Source organism: Narcine bancroftii, chromosome 5 (assembly GCF_036971445.1).
Source record: "Narcine bancroftii isolate sNarBan1 chromosome 5, sNarBan1.hap1, whole genome shotgun sequence".
Classification (NCBI taxonomy): Eukaryota; Metazoa; Chordata; class Chondrichthyes; order Torpediniformes; family Narcinidae; genus Narcine; species Narcine bancroftii.
This window is the reverse complement of record NC_091473.1, coordinates 143,536,625-143,559,821: the sequence shown is the minus strand read 5'-3', so window position 1 is coordinate 143,559,821 and position 23,197 is coordinate 143,536,625. Positions and strand designations below refer to the sequence as shown.

The window sequence follows — 23,197 nt, the reverse complement described above, 5'->3', positions numbered from 1 at the left end:
TTCTTTAACGGATTCTTCCACCTCCAACACTTTTTCTGTATTAGAAGCCATTTGTTATTGACATTCAAAAAAGCAGCCTAAAATTGTTTAAAATCCTCACAAGATGCTTCCACGCGTATTTTAACTGTATCCAGTTCCAAAATGAGCCTCTGAGACATTTCATTCAGCATATGGTGAATGATAAGACTTAGCTGTTTACATAGTAATTCAGAAAAGCTCAGCCCTGCTTTCTCTTGCGTAGTGGCAGAACCAGGTAACTGCAGCTCCTGCTGCATCTCAACAACACGCAGTTTAACAGTTCTACTGCGGGTCTGGACTCCCAGCGATGGCACCCCGACTTCCTCAGGGTGTCGACGCTGGTCTCACTCCGCAACCCGTTGTTGTTGCAAAAACTCACAAAAAAGACCAAAATATTCAGATTGGAGTACATCCTGGGGTATTTCAAGCAATGGAGTCGTCTTCTTGCGTGCACCCTCCATTAAAGTCGGCAAGCTGCCAGGATCAGGATCCACATCGGGGGCACACGCACCTTCCTCCTGAGAATGGGTAATTCCAGCGATGTCCTTCTCCTGGTGAGTAGTCGTCATTTTTTCAGCTCCCACAGGCAATCTCTGTGGTTTAGACTTGAAAGAAAGCAAACCTGAAGTTGTAGCAGACTGTTTAGGCTCTAAATCTTCAACACTCCGAAAATGTAGTTTCTTCTGAACTTGAGGTTTAATCTTTTTACCATTAATAGCCATAACAATTCCTTGATACTTTAAGTTTAAAAAAAAATTAAACCTGAAAACCAAGAGTTAAAAACGGGTTTTTAAAAGTCTGGCCAGAGAGGTCTAGACTCTACGCCATCTTGCCACGACCCCCTTCTACTGACGTTATAAAAAGTACTTGATTACGTGAGGTGGAAAGAAAACAAGGCTTTTACTTGAATGTGCTGTGGCCCCCAAATGGGGTAGGTGAGGGGAATAGCATAGGGCCCCTTTGAGAATGGTGGCTTGAGAGCAAGAAAACAATCAAAGACCTGTTTCTGATCTTCTACCATAGGGTATATATGGTGGTAATATACTGCACCAGCTTCAGTATCTGAAGCAACAAACTGTTAATGTATTGATGTGAAATTGAATCTGACTGAGGCAGCTGTGCATTTAAATTTGAGTATTTAAATAAGAACAGGGAGAGAAATGTTCCTTCTTTGCATTTGCCCTTTATCAGACTGCTATGAGATTCATCTTAATCTGTATGAAATGGCTAACAAGGCAATTAGAAGAAATGTAGGCCATGTCAATGATGCCCACATCACATGAATGAATTTAAAAACTGATTGACCAATGCTTCGAATCCTTTTCAAGGCCACCCATCCCTTTCATGCTCAATCTCTGTGATATCACTGTACAGAGAAGTAATCTTTTATTGACGCTGCAGGCGTCCACTATTTCTGTGCTTGTCTTCGTCTCGTCTCCCATAGATGATTTCCATTGGCCCGTCATTTACTTTTACACCAACAGCTGAATGGCCCCTAGGTTTCTGAATTTTCCTGTCTGAAGCTCAATGTTCCTTTAAAATGCTCCTTAAGCTTAGATTTGACTATGTTGACTACATTCATGCTGTCTCCTAAAGTTGATAAATGCCGTAGAACATAGATCAGTGCAACACAGGAATGGGCTCCATGATGCTAATTCCTTCTCCCTGCACGTTGTCTAAATTCCTCCATTTCCTGCATGTTCATGTGCTGTAGTTGATCGTGGAATATTTCAAATTTCAGATTTATTCTCCAAGCACATACATGAGATCACGTACGATGCTGAAGTCCGTTTTCCTGCAGGAGAGGCAGAATCACCAGTTATTGATGTGCGAACAAAAACTACACAACATAGACATGCAAGCAAAGATCTGTAAACAGATAACAAATATCAACAAACTGTGCAATACAGAGAGAATAAAAATACTCAATAAAGTCCACAAGTACGAGTCCTTAACTGAGTCCCTGATTGAGTTTATCGTTGAGGGGTCTGATGGTGGAGGGGGAGCAGCTGTTACTGCACCTGGTGGGGCGAGTCTTGTGGCATCCGTACCTCTCTCCTGATGGCAGCAGCGAGAACCGAGCATATGCTGCGTGGTGTGGATCCTTCCGACAGCAGCGTTTAATATTTTACCTAGTTATAGGTGATGTATAAATAAGTTAGCATGTGCTCCAAATTATAAGAGTAGTTAATTTTTCTTACGACAGGCCGATTGTTTCCTTTCACATTGATGTCTTGAGCAAAGTGAAGAGGTTCAGAATAAAGCTTGTAGCTCAAGACTGAGCTATAAGTGGCAGAATTGCATCCTAGAATGTAGATCATGGGAACAGTGTAATATAGAAACAGGTTCTTTGGCCCAGTCACCGTGGATTCCATGTGACTACATCAGTGGTTCTCAATCATTTTATTTCCACTCACGAATTACCTTAAGTGATCTCTTACTAACTACCGATGTGGCTAGTAAGGAATTACTTAAGGTGGTATGAGTGGGGGGAAAACTGTTGAGAACCACTGGACTACATCTTCCATTGCTATCAAGCATTCATTCTTGCTCAAAATATCAAGTTGGGGGTTCAACTGGTGGTGTAAGACAGCATGCTCCTGCTTTTACTTTTCTTTGCCAATCTGGTGAAATTCTAACAAAAGTAAATATGTTCCTAAAATACAAAGTATTAGCCAATTTGTCAACCAGTTTGTCAGATCAAAGCTCAGCAGTCTTGCTGTATCAATCATGTAATAACAATGGACAGTTGAAAGGCTGGGGAAGGAATAGGCATCAAGAAGAACCCATTCATAATGATTGCAGAGTCCAACAGTAAATATGTTCATAAAATACAAAGTATTAGCCAAGTGGGTGTCATGGACAAGGCTGAAATATTTGAAGCGTTCAAAATGGAGGGGTATCTTTGTCTCCTCCTCTGGTCTATAATGGAAAGTAATGTTAAGCCAATTTGATTCGCCCTCATTTGCATTCTGGAGCTAGGAGCTAGACACGTCTGCAGCCAAATTGTTCTCATCCTTTCACAGACTGGCATCCGTTCATGAAAGTGGATAATTGCTCAGGTATTGCCAATTTCTGTAAATCCAATACAACCAATTATTGTCCCATCAATTTAATCTCAATCATCTCAGCCAAGAGGCGAAAATCTTGAAACAGCAGCTCTTGTCATGTGTGTACAGGTGCTGCTTGCAAATATAGTACGTGATGTGTCACAGGGAATGCTGACGTGGCCTCAACTTTGTACAACTTATGAAGGACTCCAAAGAAGAGCGTGACCTGCTAAATTTACTGATGACACAAAATTAGAAAGTTAGGAAGAGGGTTGCCTGGAAGGCAATGATGGAATGTAGCTAGATTTAACTGTGGTTAAGTTTGCCTTGGAAAGAAAGATTGTGCAGATTAGACTGTTCCTATTTAATAAACTACTCACTGATGTTTAAGATGGGCTTTGCCAGAAGCTTTCAAACTTTGTGTAACAGGACCAAGAGCTGAATTCCAGAAGCAATGTGAAAGTTTCCTGTTTTTGACATGAAAGCACTGCTTGACCAAGTTGGGGATTAACATACTTGGGCAAAACTAAAATTATGGGAATCCAATGCAAAACTCTGCACTTGTTAGAGTCAAATCTTGAAAGATGATAGTGGTTGAGGAGTTAATAATTTCAAGCCTACAATTAGTCAGGTCATCTTTCATGAAAGTAAATGGAAATATTTACTATTTATTTCCATTCTCAACTCAAAATGAAGCAGCCCAGCTCTGATGTATTGGACTTGGAGATCATGCTTTTACGTTGCTAAGGGCCACACAAGAGCCTGGCAATGATTCTACCAAGAGGGAAGGTCTTCCTACTTTCATTTTAATTTTTAATGGTACTGATTCTGCACCATCAATACTCCAGGATCCCCAATGATTGAAAGGTGATATTAACTGCATAAATACTGTGCTTGCAAGAGCAGATCAGATGGGTATCCAAGAATTTTTCAATCGTCTTCAAGCATTGAGTTTTCAGATTAGGAGATTGGTCAAGGGACTGACAGATGCAATAGTGTAGGGAAATGTAAGATCAGACACTTTGGTGGAAGAAACCAAGCTGTAGACTATTTTCTAAAAGGCAACAAGTTGAGAAATAGGAAGTGTAGAGATTCCTTTAAGAGGAAGTTGGATGAGTACATGGATGTGAGGGGTTTGGAGGGTTATGGGCAGAGAGCAGGAAGGTGGAACTAGTGGAGTTCACTTAAATCGGTGTGGACTAGAAGGGCCGATATGTCCTGTCTCCGAACTGTAATTGTTATATGGTTATAAAGGTTAACTTGCACGTAGAGTCTGGTAAAGAAGGCAAATTCACTTTGAGAGGAGTGGAATATAAAATCGGGGATATAGCGTTGAGGCCCTATAAGACATTGGCCGTTCTGCACTAGGTGAGCAGTTTTGAGCTCATTATTGGTAGGAAGAATGAGTTGGCATTGGAGAGGGTCTTGAGGAGGTTCACTAGAATGATCCCTGGAATGAAAGGATTATCATACGAGGTTTTTGATGGCTCTAGAACTCCATTCGCTGGAGTTTAGAAGAATGAAACTCCTGGATAGATCAGATGTGGAGAGGATGTTTCTTACGGTGGGGGAGTCTGGGACCAGAGGGCACAGCCTCAGAATACAAAAAACATTCCTTTAGAACAGAGAGGACACATTTCTTTACCCAGCGGGTGGTGAATCTGTGCAATTCATTGTTGTGGATGTTTGTCAAGGCCAAAGCATTGGGTATGTGTAAAGGTGGACTCAGTGGGTCAAATGGCCTAATTGTATTCTTATGTTTTCTGGTCTAAGCCATGACTCAAAAGTGTGTTAGAGTGTTCTCTGGATGGCTGCATCTGGCAGCATGAAAAAAAAAGCAATTCCCTTTTGGAAAAAGAAGCCTGTTTAGCACTCAGTCATTTGCACACTCCACCACCAGCACTTCATGGCTGCATTATGTACCATGTATAAAATATGCTGCACCTGCTTGTCAAGGCTTTGTGACAGCACTTCCCAAAATGCATAAACTACCATCAAATTGGTCCAGGTCAGTACACATGGGAATGCCTCATTCTGGAATTCCGCTGGTGATTCACACATCTGTGCCATTAGAAATGCATTTCCATCCCTTCATTGTTGCTGGGTTTAATTCCTGGAGGTCCTTGTACTACAGGAGTAACTCCAGCAAAAGGTTTGTAGAGATTCAAGAAAGCAGTTCAATACTACAACCATCTCTACTTCAGAGCTGTTCGGATTAGCTACAACCTTCACTAAAAGGTGGTACAGTCAGCACAACGTTGTTTCAGTGCCAGCAATTGGGATTGGGGTTCAAATCCCACACTATTTGTAAGGAGTTTGTGTCTGCATGGTTTCTCCTGGGAGCTCCGGGTTTCCTCCCACCATTCAAAACATACCGGGGATTGTAGGTTGATTGGATGCGACTGGGCGGCACAGGCTCTTGGGCTGAATGGGCCTGTTACCATGCTGTATGTCTAAAATTTAAAAAATAAATTTTACTTGTGTTACTGTGGGGAGAAAGTCATTTGCTGACTTGAATCTATTCCAAGTCTTGTCAAAGGAAGAGATTACCAGGTGAACAGAGGAAAAAGTTCAAATATGTTCTCAAAACCTTATTAAAAGCACACTTATCTCTGAGTGGGGAAGATGGTTCAGGATGGCATTGACAACCTTGAGTCAATGCATCAGGATCACCTAGAAGCCCAGCATAAATGTCAGAAAGAGTACACCACCAACCAAACAACCCACTGCCTCACGCAACTGTGTAAAAAGCATCTATGGGTCCCACATTGGGCTTGCCAGCCATCTTGGAACCCATAGAATAGGAGTGGAAGCAAGTCATACTGAATCCCATGGGACCATCTGGAAAGAAAAAAAAAAGTTAGACACCCACATTTTACAAATAAGTACATATCCAGTATTTAGTTTTCTTTTTCGCATTTTGCAAATGGCACTCATTTGTCAGTAAACATTTAAAAAATTGCATCACCAAAGACATTATATTGCACTTGGTGTGTCAGATTGTTGACGAGGCTTTCTTTCCCCCTTGGCTCAGTTTAGCTTTGGAAGCAATCTTAAACTAACTGGCTCTTCTGCTACATGCTGCCAAATTGTTCTCTTGGAAACTCATATTATAATGACAGAGTGAGTCCATCAGAAGTATTAACTCCAGTCATGTTCATTTCTTTAAGGTACAAGTACATTTTCCTTTGCGCCAAACCCAGGAGGAGACGAGATGTTTTAGATAAGTGTCATCTCATTGTGAGGTAATCGTGACTCCAGTCTGCATTCCATAAAATGAAACAAATTGAATCACTCGACATATGAAGGCTGATTGACTACAGCAATAAAATCATTGATATGGTGCAAAAACGTTCTGCCACTTGTAAGATGAAAAGATGCTCTTCCTCTTCATGTTTTAATATTGGACAATTAAATAGCATTAAAAACTGTGAGCAGCTGCTGCTTTTACATTTTAAATTTAGACATACAAAATTTTAAATGTAGACATTCAGCCTGATAATGGGCCACCATATTGCACCCAATTGGCCTACAACCCCCCCCCCCCCCCCGTACATTTTGAAGGGTGGGAGGAAACTGGAGCACCCGGGGAAAACCCACGCCGATGTGGGTACAAACTCCTTAGAGTGCAGGATTTGAACCCCGGTCCCAATCGCTTGGTGCTGTGACATCGATGCACTAACCCCCATGTTAACCATGCTGCCTAATCAAGATATTGCTTCATGGAACAGCTAATTCTCTTCATGTTTTTAGATAATTTTTTTCCTCCCAAAAATACTTTGTTCACAATAAATAATTTACAAAAAAAACAAAACAGTTCAATCTTTTCATATCTTTAGCATCACATCCCAAGGTAATTGCCTGGTCCAGACTCTCCTGCTCGCTGTCGTCTAAGACTTGCGTGATAGATGAAAGGAAGTTCTGGGACCTGTGGCCTTAGTGTGATACAGACTGGTATTAAAGGATCTACTGTTCGTCTGTCTGTGAGGATCTGCCTGAGCTGACCTCTTCCTTAAGGCTGTGGTTCACAGAGCTCCCTCTGTGAGTCTTTTAGAAGAAGCATGAGCATCCAGGTCCACTGTATGGACTTGATCAGAAGATGATCTTGGACAACTCAGTTGAAAAGCATGGCTTGTTGGCTCCTCATCTCTCGCAGTTACTCTCGACTACAGAAGGAAGTGCTGCAGATCAGACTGGAGTTGGCATATTCCCTCAGCCTCAGTCATGCTTTCTAAACATTCTTGAGGATAAAGAACCTCTTGATGTTCTCCTTGGCTGCTTCTCACCAGATCACTGGAGAATCAAAGAAGGGTTTCACAGTTCTCCAACTCTTTAGTTCCTCTACATTCTCTGGGGTCAGCAACTTCATGTTCACTTTCCACATTACTCTGCCTGCCCTCTGATTCAGCCGGAACAGGGTGTTGTGGTACTTTAGATCCACCTCTGGTGGATGCCCCTGCCACCTTCTTAACCTCAGTGGTTTGCCTCCCTGTAGCAAGATACCCAGACTGGAGGCGTGACAATTGATTCTCCCTGTGCCCACCCAAGAGACTTCCATTGCATCCACATCTGATAGTTCCTGAAGTGCGGCAACCCATATTCTTGAATGAATGTCACATCTGTCTTCACTTTGGCAAAGTATTGCAAGGCGTTTACATATCACGTAGTGTGTTTGACACTGCACACATTGAGAGTTACTATTTTAATTTCCATTGTGGTTTACTAAGATCTCCAGTGTGTAGAGTCTGAGCCCCCACGCCCATCACTTTGGTGAACTGCTGCACTGTTTTCGGGCTCAGGTACAGGACGTGATCTTCTGGGAGTGGAGATCTCAGGTGAAGCTGGTGGAGTCGCTGGGGGATGATCCATCTCCTGGCTAGCTTGCATTCTATTTCCGGAGCTGAGGGGGTTGACAGCTTCTGTACGGCTCCTGGTCTCCCCGTTTTGGGAGGGGAGGGGTGGGGGGGGGGCGATGGCCTCAATACTTCTCGTCTCTCGGGTTGGGGGGGGGACAATGGTCTTGGTCTAGATCTTGATCTCCTGGCGCGAGGGGATTGGTGGATGGTTTATCGTCCTTTCTTTCCTCTGCATTTATCATCGCTCAATCTGGCTTCATCCTCAGACCTCAAGAGGTTGTTGGCTTCTGTTTGTTCATGTTCAAGTTTTTTTTTAAATTTAATTCATAAAGTACAACTGGAAGAAACAGCATTTCTCTGGTTCTCAGTGTCTCTTCTTTGGCTTGGCTTCGCGGACGAAGATTTATGGAGGGGTAATGTCCACGTCAGCTGCAGGCTCGCTTGTGGCTGACAAGTCCGATGCGGGACAGGCAGGCACGGTTGCAGCGGTTGCAAGGGAAAATTGGTTGGTTGGGTTGGGTGTTGGGTTTTTCCTCCTTTGTCTTTTGTCAGTGAGGTGGGCTCTGCGGTCTTCTTCAAAGGAGGTTGCTGCCCGCCGAACTGTGAGGCGCCAAGATGCACAGTTTGAGGCAATATCAGCCCACTGGCGGTGGTCAATGTGGCAGGCACCAAGAGATTACTTTAGGCAGTCCTTGTACCTCTTCTTTGGTGCACCTCTGTCACGGTGGCCAGTGGAGAGCTCACCATATAACACGTTCTCAGTGTAAAAACATGGAAAAGCATATTTAGACAAAAAAAAAAGCATATTTAGACAAATATGTTACATATCACAGTTACATGTGATTTATACGCACTACATAAAAATAAATAAATATAGTGAAATAGATAGTAATCTTGGAGGGATTGTATGAGAAACTGTTTCTCAGCTGGTTGGTTCTGGCTCTGATACTTCTGTATCTCTTTCCCAATGGGTGTAGCTGGAAGATGCTGTGCGTGGGGTGGTAGGGGTCCTTAATGATTTTGTGAGCCCTCTTCAGGCAACAATCACGGTAGGTCATGTCAATAGCGTGGGGGAGGAGGGAGGGAGAGACCCAAGTGATCCTCTCTACCTCTCTTATGGTCTCCAATCCAGTGCTCTGCAGCATCCGTACCACACTGATGCAGCTGGCCAGGATGCTCTCAATAGAGTTCCTGTAGAAGGTTATCAGGATGGTGGCTATTAATTAGCCTTGCCTCCCTCACGCTTCTCAGGAAGTGCAGTTGCACCTTCCCGACAAGTCCAAGATGCTCTGGAGAGTGAGCACACAGCCCTGAGGTGTGTCAGTGCTCAATGTGATGGTGCTCGATGTTCTGCTACCAACCTGCACAGACTGTGGTCTTTCTATTAGGATCCAGTTACAGTTACAGAGAGAGGTGTTGATGCTTTGATTCACTTCTTCCCACTCTTTGTGGTGTCGGTTGCCGGTTTCTTTCATGTTTTCTTTTTGTTTCATGACCATCTGCCACCTTTCCTCTACAGCTCACTTCTCCATTGACTGCCTTCTCAGGAGGGGCCTCCGGCCTCATGGCTGGGATTTGGAGGTTAGTGGAGGACGTGCTTGTGGTCGCATCACTCCCCTAGTCTCAGTCTCTTCCAAAGTTTCCGTAGCGGTTAAGGTTGAGGTGGCATTGACCTGATATTGGTCGTTTTCCCTCTTATTGCCTGTGTGTGTGTGTTACTTTTTGGTCAGGCTCTGTAGAGATGGCCTGTTTCTCCATTCAAGCTTCATCACTTGCTTTCTCTACAGTCCTTTGTATGGTGGCCTTGCTGCTTGCAGCTCTTGCTGTTGACTGTGTTGCATTGGGCCACAACATGTCCAGCACGCTCTGGGCTGTCCAGTGTAGGCCAAGTACCCAAGTTTTCTCCAATGATGAACATGGGAGGGGGGGGGAGGAGTAGCTGGAAGATGGTCCCTTTGCTGTCCTCTCTCAGCTACATCTTCACTTGCCTCTTGCTAGTCCAGATTCCAAACGTGCCTTTGACATTCACACTGGTCCCTGTTCCTTTGACATAATGGCCCAGGAAGTGAGTTAAATGTAGAGCCTACTAAGGACTCTGTAGGAGTCGTTGGTAATCTTTCAGGATATTGGAAGATTTTGTTTGCATGAAGTTCCATGCTCTATTGTCATTCATGTTCACCAACTATTGATTACAATGCCAAGTATGTCTGTTTGAGAGTATAGCAGTCCATCCAGAAGTACTGTATGCTTGATATAGAGCCTGGTGACAGGGCTGTAGTGATAAGAACATAAGAAATAGCAATAGGGGCAGGCCACCTGGCCTGTCATTCCTGTAGCCTTGAATGCGTCAGTCGGCAGCATTCCCTCACTAGCACCTTAGAGTTTGTGGCTGATCTGATGATAGGCTCATTACCTAGCTGCCTTTTCCCCATATCCCTTACTTTATGAAAATCTATCCAACCTTGTCTTAAATATATTCACGGAGGTTGCCTCCACTGCTTCAATGAGCAGTGAATACCACAGATTCACTACTCATCTCTGTCCTAAATCTAACACCCTGAATGTTGAGCCTATGTCCCTTAGTTCTGTCCTCCCCTACCAATGGAAACAGCTTACCTACCTCGATCATATCTTTTCATAATGTTATGTTTCTATAAGATCCCCTCTCATTCTTCTAAATTCCAGTGCATACAGTCCCAGAGGACTCAATCTCTCCTTATAGGCTCACCCTTTCATCTATAGTGTTGGTAATGCCATATTAAAAGTGGAGATATCAGGAAGATTGAATAGGATAAAGATGTAGGTAAGCAGTGTTCAAAGTAAAACTGTATGGGCAAGAAGATACTTAGTTATCCTTGGTTTCTGAGAGAAACAATAATGGTGGTAGCTGATATCACCATTAAAGATGGGAACAATGTCAAAGTACTTGGAGATTACAATTATCACAATACTGTTCATAAAGAATATTGGGGATAAATCCAATAACACTCACCTCGCCAGCCTAACACTGTCAAAGGGCAATTATTTAGTGACATGAAAAATTATGAATTGTTTTTGGAAAAAAAATTGGTTTAAGGAATGGTGGCCTGAATCTATATAGTGAAGGGAAATTGTACTTGACTAATTTAACCCTTGTTGATTTAGTGTAAATAAGCTTTTAATGTGAATTTTCTTATCAGATGTTAGCAAAGTTGAAGTCCTCTATTTAGACCTGAACGTATGCACATGCAAGAGTAGGCCACTTGGTCCCTCATTAAGATCATGGTCTCTGTGAAAGTAAATTCTACTCCCCATTCCCTGAAAGGTAGAAGCTGACCCCTGTAGAAAGTTCACGCTTTTGTCCAAGAATCCATCTCCAGTGCCTTAAAAGTATATTGATGATTCTGTTATACTGCACTTAGAGGAAGAGATTTGCCCAGATTCTCAGTAGCCAGAGAGAAAAATCTTTCAATTCATTTCTTCCTTAGGTGGGTGATCCCTTATTTTTCAAATGACTCATGATTGCAGATTGTTCCACAAAAGTAAACCTGCTCGCCACGTCCATCCTGTCAATACCTCTCATGATCATGTATCTTTTATTCATGTTCTCACTTGCCTTTCTAAACTTCAGTCAATACAAGTCTTGGCTGGGTTGGATTACTTTATTATTTCAGAGTTTGTCGGCGAAATAAAAGTTGACAATTTGTGAGTAGCCGGAAAGTAACGGACTCCAGTAATACTTTGAAATTATCAGGTTCACATTGATGCAATTTAATGTATAGGGATGGGAAGACAGAATGGACAGAGATAATATAAACTAAATGGTTTAAAGGATTGGTGAGGAGGATAAGAAAATAAAATTGATAAAGTGAAAACTGCTTGTAATGCTACAGCGTTTGGTAACTACATGGAGCAAATTTAATGGTTAAAAGAACTTTGGGAGTTTTCAAGCAGTTATTTTTAATTTATATACTTTCTGAAAATTTGATGGGTGCTGATTCAGTCATTTTCAAAAAAGTCTGCTTAAATACATGAAGGGGTTTAATTGCAATGGGGAAGTAAAAGCAGGAGTCAGTTTAATTGAAGAACTCTTGTCAAAAACCTAAAGCAGTCACCTTGGGGCCCTGCATGCCTTCGTCGCCCTCGGTAACTTTATCTGATCATTCATCAGTTGAAAAGCAACCTAGTTCCTTTGTGAATACTGTACCATATAAACCTTTTTGTAAGGATGAATAGAAAAGTCCAAAATAGAATAAATGAAACTTGTCTGTGATACTTATAAACATCATAAAGGATGAGGAAGAGCGTCTGAAACTTCCACAAACATTGGAACTTATAAGAATTGTGAGCAAGAAAAAATCCTTTGGTCAAACGAGTCTCTGCTGAACAATCATGTTTTGAATTAACACTTCCCAACCAGTACTCCCACCCACCAGCAGCCATGTTATCTTAAAGAAGCAAAGCAATATAAATATATCTTTCATGTTAAGGGTTATTATTTCGTGAGGTCACTTGGAGCTTTCTAAGTTTGGCTGATCAGTATTTCAGCAATTTGCAATCTAACAATTTGTCCTTGATTTTTAAAAATGCTCCTGTTATTTTAGTTCTGAATGTTCCAACATGTTTTTATAGCCCATCAAGTACTCTTGATATGCTGTAGCATATGACAAAGTACCAGTCACTTGGTACACAGGAAGATCCTTCAAAATGTAAATGACATCACTACACTTTTGAAATGTCTACTTTGTAGAGGTGGGGACTAATTTCTAAGAAGGGAGTTGTTGTTGTGGCTATCTCTCAAGGTCAAGGATGATGGCCTTCATTCCGCTGATCCACAGAACGAAGACGCCTGTGTGTGTATCAACCAACTACAGTACAATTCTGATTATCCAAAATGGTCAGGACTCGGCCTATGTCAGATAAATGTTTTTCTTCAGAGAACTGGTCATTAAAAAAAAATAGCCCAGTAGCAACAGCAAATCACTTGTAACAGGTTTTAAGCAACAGCAAACAGCAAGAGAAGGCTTTTTAAGGATTAAAATAATGTTTAAATCTCACCAAAATAATGTTTCCTGCCACCGATCACCGGCATCTCCCCACCGAGGTCTCACTGCTGTCCGGCAGCACAACGTCCTCACTGCTGCTAGGAGGGTAATGCAGCAGCTCCTGCCGGTAGGCTGCTCTCCTTGAAGGGGACAAGGGATTCTTCTAACCGCTTGAGGCTGGGAAACAGGGGCATTCAGTTTGAGAGGGAGAGATGGAGAGAAAAGTCAATAGGGGAAGGTAAAGAAGAAATGGAAGGAGAGAAGGGGGGGGGGAGAGTTAATCTGAAACGAGGACAATCGGTGTTCTAATTTCATTTTGAGTGAATTTTTTTCCAATCTGTGAGGTCAGTTCGGCTCCGAAAAATTTTCAGATACATGAGGATTTCTGATTTGTTTCGGATATCCTAATTTATATTTTTAAAAATTTAAATTCAGATGTGAAGATTTTGGATAATCTGATTTTGGATAATTGGGGCTGTACTATTGTTCCAATGGCATGAAAACCACAACAATTGGACCTGATGGATTTGACGCACCCTTTGATAACCTTCATAGCCGTTGAGTTCAGAGCAGCTTCGTCCGCTTGTTCCACCGTTGAGGACTTGGTTGGATTATTCCTTGTCAGGGACGTTACCGTCGACCTTGCTGCTATGAGTAACCTTACCAGACAGCATCATTCTTGGGATCACAGGACCACACAAGCTTCTCCACCACGACAAGGTGACAATCCATGGAGAAGTAACAAGGGAGTACTATTCTTGGTTATCTATTGTTTTTCTGTCCCTCTGAGACATGTTGAAGCTTTCAAGTCAAGTTTATTGTCATCTGATTGCACAAGTACAACCCGACAAAACAGTGTTCTCTGGTCCTCTGTGCAAAACTCGCAGACTCATAGCCAGACATAACACGCATACAAACAAACAAGACATGAGGGAGATAGAAAACAGGAGGCTAGAGCCAATGAACCTACATTTGCAATTGTGAAAATGCTGGAATCCATTATTCAGGGATCTAATAGCAGTACATTTGGAAAAATCATTAGGCAGTCAACCAAAGTAACACAGTGAAAGGGAAATCATGTTTGACAAATTCAGTCGAGCACTTTAAGGATGTAGAAAATAGAGTGGATAAAGGGGAAGTATTGGATACAGTGTCTTTGAATTTCTAGAAGGTGTTCTACAAATTGCCACATAAAAGATTGCTGCACAATATGGGAAATAATGGGCAATATTCAAGCCAGGTCAAGTTTATTGTACAAGTACAACCACATGAAACCGTGTTCTCCAGTCTTTGGTGCAAAACATGCAGACATAACACACATAACAGACAAATAATAGGCATGCAGGACAAATATTTTATCTATAATAAATAAATAAATATTGTTTCATACAAATGAGAGACTCAGTGGTTAGTGTGAACAGTTCCTTTGGTTGGAAGAAGCTGTTCCTCAGCCTGGTGGTGCTGGCTCTGATCCTCCTATATCTCTTCCCCGACAGGAGCAGCTGAAAGATGTGTGCAGGGTGGAAAGGGTCCTTGGTGATTTTGTGCACCTTCTACAGACAATGACCCTAGTAGATCACGTCGATGGAGGGGAGGGAGACTCCAGTGATCCTCTCTGCCACTCTTATGGTCCTTTGGATTGACCTCCGATCCATTTCTTTGCAGCATCCCACACTGTGCTGCAGCCAGCCAGGATTATCTCGATAGAGCTCCTGTAGAAGGTTGACATTATGATGGCCGGTAGCCTTGCCCGCTTCAGTCTTCTTAGGAAGTGCAGTTGCTGTTGCGCCTTCCTGGCTAGTGAGGAGATGCTGAATGTCCATGATAGGTCACTAGTCAAGTGAACTCCAAGCAACTTGGTGCTCTCCACTCTCTCTTCTACAGAGCTGTTGATGTGTAGTTGAGAGTGGTCATTTCTGGTCCTTCTGAAGTCCACGATCATCTCCTTAGTCTTGTCCACGTTGAGACTCTGGTTGTTATTCTTGCACCATTTCATGAGATTTTCCACCTCTCTGGAGTGTGATTCATTGTTTTTGATGATGAGGAGAACAATATTATTGGCATGGATGAGGGCACAGCTAATTAACAGACATCTATTGGAATAAATTAGTAATTTTAGATCAGCAGTCAGTAAGAGTGGAGTTTTGGGACCTCAAACATTTTTTCAGCTGTATTAATGACTTGGATAAATGGAGCAAATTTCCCGTAGCGAGAATTGCTGCTGACCTAGAGAGATGGATTCGCAAGTTGTCAGAAGAACATAAAGAGTTTATAAGGAGGTGCAAATAAGTTGTGTAAGTGGACAAGAAGCTGAAGATGGAATATATTTTGAGAAAATGTGAAGCTATTCTCTTTGGAAGGAAAAATGAAAAAGCAGATTATTATTAATTTGAATGTTGTTGTCAAAGATACTGAGAATGCAGTGAAAATCTCTGTTGCATGGTATTCCAGCCAAGTCAATTTATTAATAGGACAACAAGTAGCGAAAGAATTAAAAATACAAATGCAAGGGATTATGTTACAATAAAACAAATATGCAGGGTATAGTGCCACACAAGAGAAAATGTGCAAATATTTAAAAAGGCCACAAAATGCTGTAGCAAAATTAATCTGTGAATCCAGGACATGAAACCCAAAAGGTTAGCAGGTAAGTAATTAGGAAAACTAATAGAATGTTGGTTTCCATTGCAAGAGTTATGGAGAATAGAAGTAGAGAGGTTTTTTTGATGGGCGCCACAGTGAGTGTAGCGGTTAGTTCATTGCTATTACACAACCAATGACCCAGATTCAGATCTGGCGATGTCTTTCTATAAGAATTTGTACATGTTCCCCATGATGTGGTTTTTCCTGGGCGTTTTGGTTTCCTCCCATTCTCCAAAAACATAGTATTGTTAGGTTAATGGGTGTAATTGGATGTGAATTTTTCCAATGGCTGGAATCGGCTTCTAACTTGTAAATAAATTTAAAAATAATTGAAATTTAGACTGCTTCTGGACCACATGTACTGTTTTAGTCTTTGCATTTAAGACTTCATAAAAGTTCAATAAGTTGTTCAAGACATCTCAATGACTCTAGAGTATGCACTGGGGTTCTAGGAAGGAAACTAGTGAGACAAGCTGAAACTTGCAAGCTATAACTCCCTTAGCTCAATTTACTTTTAAAGTCATCATCCGTACTGAAAAAAATAGTTCAATGTGGAGCAAAAGTAATCAGCTCCCTGAAGGTGGCCACAGAAGTGAAAAAGGTAGCAAATAAGGCATTTGCTTGCCTTCATCAGTCAGGGCATTGAGTCTAAAGGTTAGTAAGTCATGTTGCAGTTATATGAAAATTTGGTTAGGCCACATTTAGGCTATTGTGTGGAGTTTTAAATCTACTTTACTCAAGGGGTTCACAATGTTACCTGGATTGGAGTGTGTATATCAGCTAAAAGGAGAGGTTGAACAGACTTGGATTGTTGTCTGGTGAATTAGAGGCTGAGTGACAACCTGACAGTCAGAATCACAGGGTTAAAAATCCCAGGGTGAAAAAGGGGGTTGAGTTCAGGAGTCATGAGGTAATGTTGCACCTTTATAAATCTCTGGTGAGACCACAATTGGAGAATCGTGTTCAGTTCTGGTCACCTCATTACAGGAAAGATGTGGAAGCTATGGAGAGGCTTCAGAGGAGATTTACCAGGATGTTGTCTGGATTAGAAAATGTGTCTTATGAGGCAAGGTTAGCAGAGCCGGGGCTTTTCTCTTTGGAACAAAGGATGAGAGGCGACTTTATAGAGGTCTACAAAATTATGCGAGATGTAGATAATAAGGTAGACAGTCAGCAACCTTTTTCCCAGGGTGGGAATGGCAAACACCAGAGTGATGGGAGGAAAGTTTAGCAGAGACATCAGGTGTAGGTTTTTTACACATTGAGTGGTGGGTGCCTGGAATGCATTGCCAAGGGTGGCTGTGGAGGCTGGAACATTAAGAGACTCTTAATTTAAATAAAATTAGACATGCAGAATGGTAACAGGTTCATTTCGGCCCATGTGTCCATGCCACCCAATTTATACTCCATTAACCTACACTCCCAGTACGTTTTGTACAGTGGGAGAAAGCCCACGCAGACACGGGGAGAATGCACAAACTCCTTACAGACAGTGCAGGACTCATACCCTGTCTGGTCTTGATTGCTGGCCATGCGCTAACTGCTACGCCAACCATGCCGCCCACACGGACAGCATATAAGGATAACCGAGGAGGTTGAAAAAGATAAAGGTGGATAAATCTCCAGGACCGGACAAAATATTCCCAAGATACTCGGGGAGGCTTGTGGACAGATAGTGGGGCCATTAACAGAGATATTTAGGATGTCACTGGCCACGGGGGTAGTGCCAAAGGATTGGAGGGTGGCGCATGTGGTTCCGCTGTTTAAGAAGGGGTCTAAATGTAAACCTGGGAATTATAGGTCCTTGAGTCTGACATCTGTGGTGGGCAAGTTGATGGAAAGTGTTCTGAGGGATGGTATTTACAAATATTTGGAGGTACAGGGATTGCTAGGGAGTAATTAGCATGGTTTTGTCAGGGGTAGATCATGCTTGACAAACCTGATTGAGTTTTTCGAGGGGTTTACAAAAAAGGTTGATGAAGGGAAAGCTGTGGATGTTGTCTATTTAGACTTTAGTAAAGCTTTTGACAAAGTTCCCCACAGGAGGTTAGGAAAAAAGGTGGAGGCATTAGGTATAAATAAGGAGGTAGGTAAATGGATTCAGCAATAGTTGGATGGGAGGTGTCAGAGAGTAGTGGTAGAAAATTGTTTGTCCAATTGGAGGCCGGTGACTAGTGGAGTTCCTCAGGGATCGGTCCTCGGTCCACTGTTGATTGTTATATATATTAACGATCTGATAGTAGGGGTGGAGAATTGGATAAGCAAGTTTGCGGATGATACAAAGATTGGTGGTATTGTGGACAGTGAGGAAGATTACCGTTGATTAAAAGGTGATTTAGGAAGGCTGGAGGTGTGGGCTGAGAAATGACTGATGGAATTTAATACAGATAAATGTGAGGTGTTACATTTTGGAAAGGCAAATCTAAATAGGTCATATGCTTTAAATGGTAGGCTATTGAGATGTGCAGAGCAACAAAGGGATTTAGGAGTTATGGTAAATAGTACCCTCAAGGCTGATACTCAGGTCGATGGTGTGGTGAAGAAGGCATTTGGAATGTTGGCCTTCATAAATCGGAGTATTGAATTCAAGAGTAGGGAGGTTATGATGAAATTGTACAAGATATTGGTGAGGCCAAATTTGAAGTACTGTGTCACCAAATTATAGGAAAGATATAAACAAAATAGAGAGAGTGCAGAGAAGGTTCACGAGAATGTTGACAGGATTTCAAGGTTTGAGTTACAGGGAAAGGTTGTGCAGACTAGGGCTTTTTTCTCTGGAGCGTAGAAGATTGAGGGGGGACTTGATAGAGGTGTTTAAGATTTTAAAAGGGACAGACAGAGTAAACGTGGATAGGCTTTTTCAATTAAGAGTGGGGGAGATTCAAACGAGAGGGCATGGTTTTAGATTGAAGGGGGAAAATTATAAGGGGAACATGAGGGGAAATTTCTTTACGCAGAGGGTGGTAGGGATGTGGAATGAGCTTCCAACAGATGTGGTCGAGGCGGGATCATTGGTTACATTTAAGGAAAGACTAGATAGTTACATGGATAGGAGAGGACTGGAGGGGTATGGAGCGGGTGCTGGTCAGTGGGACTAGGAGGGTGGGGATTTGTTACGGCATGGACTAGTAGGGCCAAACTGGCCTGTTCTGTGCTGTAACTGGTTATATGGTTATATTAGACAGGCACATGAATAAAAGAAAAATACAGGGTTATGAGCAAGGGAGGGTTTAGTTATTTTAAAAAAAAAAAAAAATTCTTTGCTAGGTATGTATGGGTTGGCACATCACAGGCCATAGGGCCTGAACTGTGTTGTAAGGTTCTATGTTCTATATTAGAGGGTGTAGGTTTACATTGTGATGTGGGAAATTTCAAAGAGGTGTGTGAGACAATTTTTTTTACAGAGTGTGTCTAGAAAATGTAGCCAAGTCATGGGAGGGATTTGGACCACATGCAACCAGATGGGCACAGATGCAATGGGCTGAAGGGCCAGATCCTGTGTTGTACTTTTCTTTGTTTCTATAAAACAAAAGGATGTAACAATGTGTTATCTTAATTGGAGTAACATTAAATAGTTTGAAAAATCTGCAGTTAGGCACCACCAAAGCCTGTGGTGCCAGCTTATTGGAGTTTTATTGCATTTGCAGTATAGCGAGGATCCATTGGATTGAGTTGACCCACACTCATTGGAGGATAGAAGAATGTCAGGAAATCTGATTGAATTGCATGTTGATGAGCGGGGTTGAGAAAATGGATGCTGAAAGGATGTTTTCCTAAGTGACAATGTTGTACCAGAGGCAGAATTTTGGAATAGGTGCAGAAGAATTTCTGTTTCCAGAGGGTTGTGATCTTTTGAATTCTCCACACCAGAGGGTTATGAAGACAGATTATCGAATATATTCCGGGTGGCGATTGACACCCGGTTCCGAGCACGATGAGCAGGTGGCACAGTAGTGCTTGTGGCCAAGATTGGATCAGCCCATATATATTAACTGGGGGATCAGGTTCATTGGCTCTTGCTTCTGCTTTTTTTCCTTCAGTTATTCCCACTACTTCAAATTGATCTTTTACTTGATAATTTCTGGAAGACTTTCTCTAGAATAGATAGCATGTCTGGAAAAATCCATAAATTTTAATAGTACTTTTGCTTACATTGTTCATGTGAAATATGGTCAATCATTCTTGTTGAATGTTAGTTGGATACGTCTGTGGAAACAGTTATGATTCCCTTGTTCTTTCTTCAGTACTTCAGATCTAGCTTTTCTATTTGTACAATGCCGTTGCACATTTTTAAAAAACCCTTTGTGTCACAATGTACGTTTATAGAAAAGAAGCGGTCCGTTCAGCCTGTGATGATATGTTACTGACAACTCTTTCTGAGGTTGGAACTAATCCGTTGCCTTTGCGTTTCCATGTTACTTTGTGCTTTTCCTCGGCTCAAGGTACTTAAAACTCAGAGGAGGTAAACACTTGCAGCTTCATCTCCTTCCTGTGGCAAAGCAGCCTCTTGCTCCAGGAGCATCCTTCGAGTTGCAATCTTTTATTTCAAGAATGAAATAATAAGTAGACCTGGAAAAAAAATGGTTGAATGTTGTAGCGTACATGGCAAAGCCAAAATGCATTTAATTGGTGTTTCTGTGCAAGACATTTTGTTTACTGTCTCTCGCTTAACTGGCTCTTTTCTTTTGTATTCTAAAGGTTTTCTTCATCTGGTGTTCATGAGGGAACCATGATGGTGATATATTAGGAATTTGCCATAGTATGGCTGCTTTTCGATCCCAGCGTGTTACAAGGTCGTCAGTTGGGTCGAACGGTTTGGATGAAAACTTCTGCGGTCGAACACTGAGGAACCGGAGTATCGTTCACCCTGAGGATTCATCCCCTCTTCCTCAGTTAAGGTCGCGATCGCCAAAAAAGAAGCAAGAAGCCACACTGCAGCAGAAGGGCACGAGCAGTGGCAAGATCCACGAATATAAACCGCACAGCGCCAGGGAATCCTGGGCAAGCCCCAGAAAGAGGGGTCTGCTGTGTTCCGAGAAAGACCACCATGAGAAAAAGCCTCTTGACATTTGCGACCCTGTGCTGCCCATCTTTAAGCGGGTGAAGCGATGCTCCCGTTCAGAGCCTGCAGATGGCCTGGAAGATGCATCGCCGCTTGTTAAGACTGAAAAGATTTCACTCGAGCGAAAGGGCTCAGCCGCACATAACGATGGGGACTCCTCACCGCTCAAGCGCGCCCGGCGCTTTCTTTTACTGGATGGTTGTGACAAAAGGGAGATCAAAAAGGTGAAGGACTTGCATGGAGGATGTGAGGACTCATTGTTGCTGAAAGAGGTATCTGCTCACCAAGCTGCCAATGGGATCAATGAGAAAGATGCTGCTGCCCCAGTGCGTAGTGAGTGTGACCGTCTTCATTTGAACAATAAACCAAAACTTGTTGATATTCATGCACCCATTTTATCAACAGAAACTGATTATGTTAATTCCGGTGGCCATCCATTGCTGCTGAATGGCAGTGAGGCGGCCACCACTTCAGTGCCTGATGTGCCTTCTAGAGATTTGGAGTGGGAAGACTACAAGACAGTAAGTGACTGCCCCTCGGTGTCACAAACCAGTCAGTCACGGCCATCTACCGCATTTCTAGCAACTGAGAACCCATCGCAAATCAGGGAATCTGAGGAAGAAGTCGATGTGGTGGGGTATAGCTCATCCCTGTTGAAAGAACGGTGTTGTGAAAATGCCAGTTGTGGTCTGGATGCTGCTCAGGAAGTTGGAGAGATCTCCGAGGTGGCAGATTCCTCTTCACTGCCAGACTCTGGATTAGGTTCCCCGTTTGAATCCCAAGAACACAGATATGCACTGAGAACTTCGCCCAGAAGGGCTGCAGTTAGCAAGAGCAGCCCTCAAAAGATGTGTTCACCCCCCAGGGACGGAGGGCAGGTGGAAGACAAATTTCCCAACCTTAATGAATGTGAAATGACCATCGGAGCAGTAGTGGCTGGAGACAGGGAACGTTGGGCAAAATTGGAAGAGGATGTCTCCCAAGCCAAAAAGGCACTGCCTCTACACGGGGCTGGAGATAGTTGCAGTGGTAATGTATCGGACTCGCCTGCATTGCAGGGGCTGGAGAAAGGGCATTTATCCACAAGCAGGGAGAATAGCAGCCAGCAGTCTAGAGAGCAGGAGCAGGAGCAGGAGCAGGAGCAGGAGGAACCTGATGTATACTACTTTGAATCAGACCATGTGACGCTGAAACACAACAAAGAGTATGTGTAACCATGGTAACCATGACAGCAATTTTTCTTTGTACTTTTTTTTTAAAACAATGTTAGTTTTTCCCTATTTTGATTGTGGTATGTGTTGAATGAAAGCAAAATTATTTCTCTCCCTAATACCTCTCAGTCTTTGAGGTGCCCCTTTACAAAAGAAAATAAGTTATTGGCGACACTTAAAAAGTTGCTGTTGTTTTGAGGGTAATTTCCTTGCTGCATTACCTGATAAAGTTCTTGGAGGCTGTGGGCAATGTGACATGGAACAGGGAAGCTGTGATGACTGGAGTCGTAAATGCAGTGATGTGTTTATTGCAAGGGTATACTGGAGAATACGTTCTTACAGTGATCTAATATAGCCAACTACCTTATGGGATGTACCTTGGGTGCAACTATAACCTAGGTCTGCAGATGTTGGTATTTACTTATGGTTCTGGAGCTTACAAAAAGAAAAGTGTAACACCCTTCCTAATTTCAATTTGACTCCAAATGCTCTTTTTCACTGGTGATTTCTTAGTTTAGATATTTGCGATCCTCACACATTAGCGTTTAGCATGAACCGAAATGAGGGCGGCATAGTTTGTGCAGAAGTTGGTGCAACGCCGCTACAGCACCAGCGATCGGAACCGGGGTTCGAATCCCGCACGGTCTGTTATGAGTTTGTACACTCTCCCCATGTCTGTGTGGGTTTTCCCCAGGGGCTCCGGTTTCCTCCCAGCGTTTTTAAAAAAAAAATGTACTGGGGGTTGCAGTTTAATTGGGTGGCACGGATTTGTGAGCTGAAACAGCCTGTTACCGTGCTGTATGTCTAAATTTTTAAAAATAATAATTTAAAATTTTTTAAAAATCATTTCAATAAGCTGTGCTACAAAATCAGATATTTGCTTGGAGAATTTAAGGGGTTTTGGGGCAAAAGAAGTGTTTCTTTGAGGAAGCATCTTGATAATTTAATAGGCAAGATTTTGAAGTTCCAACACATTTCTGGTGGGTGATTTAGAATCACTTTTGTATCTTAAAAAAAAGCTCTCTTGCCTTGATAGCCTTGTACATTCGTGGGTTCACTTGCATCATTTACTGACAACATTGAACATTGAACTTAAAGGAAAATCTTGCATGTGGGAAGCACTTTATTCATGATCCCAACATTTTTCAATTTATGCAGTATTGTTGTTTAGGAAGTGCAGAAGTCTTGAGAGCAGAGCAAATTCTGACAAACCCCATTAAAATATTGACAAGATCTTTTTTTTTTCTTTTATTAGAACATAAGAAATAGGAGCAGGAGTCAGCCCATTTAGCCTCCCTAGCCCATTTAGCAGGATTAGCCGTGCACAGTACAA

At 42.4% G+C, this 23,197-nt stretch overlaps 1 protein-coding gene and 1 long non-coding RNA gene across 5 annotated transcripts in view; one reads left to right on the top strand and one right to left on the bottom strand.

The window, feature by feature from the left end:
* The window catches only part of zzz3 (zinc finger, ZZ-type containing 3), a 162,131-nt gene that overhangs the window by 61,964 nt on the left and 76,970 nt on the right, over positions 1-23,197 (top strand). For 3 of the 4 annotated variants that reach the window (XM_069939303.1, XM_069939305.1, XM_069939304.1), the window contains exon 2: positions 20,290-21,857. The exons of the other annotated variant lie outside the window; for it this stretch is intronic. In XM_069939303.1, the coding sequence (XP_069795404.1) occupies positions 20,353-21,857 (1,505 nt within the window). In that variant the 5' untranslated portion in view covers positions 20,290-20,352. The remainder of the gene's footprint in view (positions 1-20,289; positions 21,858-23,197) is intronic. 4 annotated transcript variants of the gene reach the window in all.
* Positions 801-21,829, bottom strand: LOC138764038 (uncharacterized). Its single transcript, XR_011357965.1, has 3 exons — positions 19,744-21,829; positions 12,962-13,125; positions 801-1,813 (listed from the first exon to the last, which is right to left on the bottom strand). It is a non-coding gene; the product is annotated as an uncharacterized lncRNA (long non-coding RNA).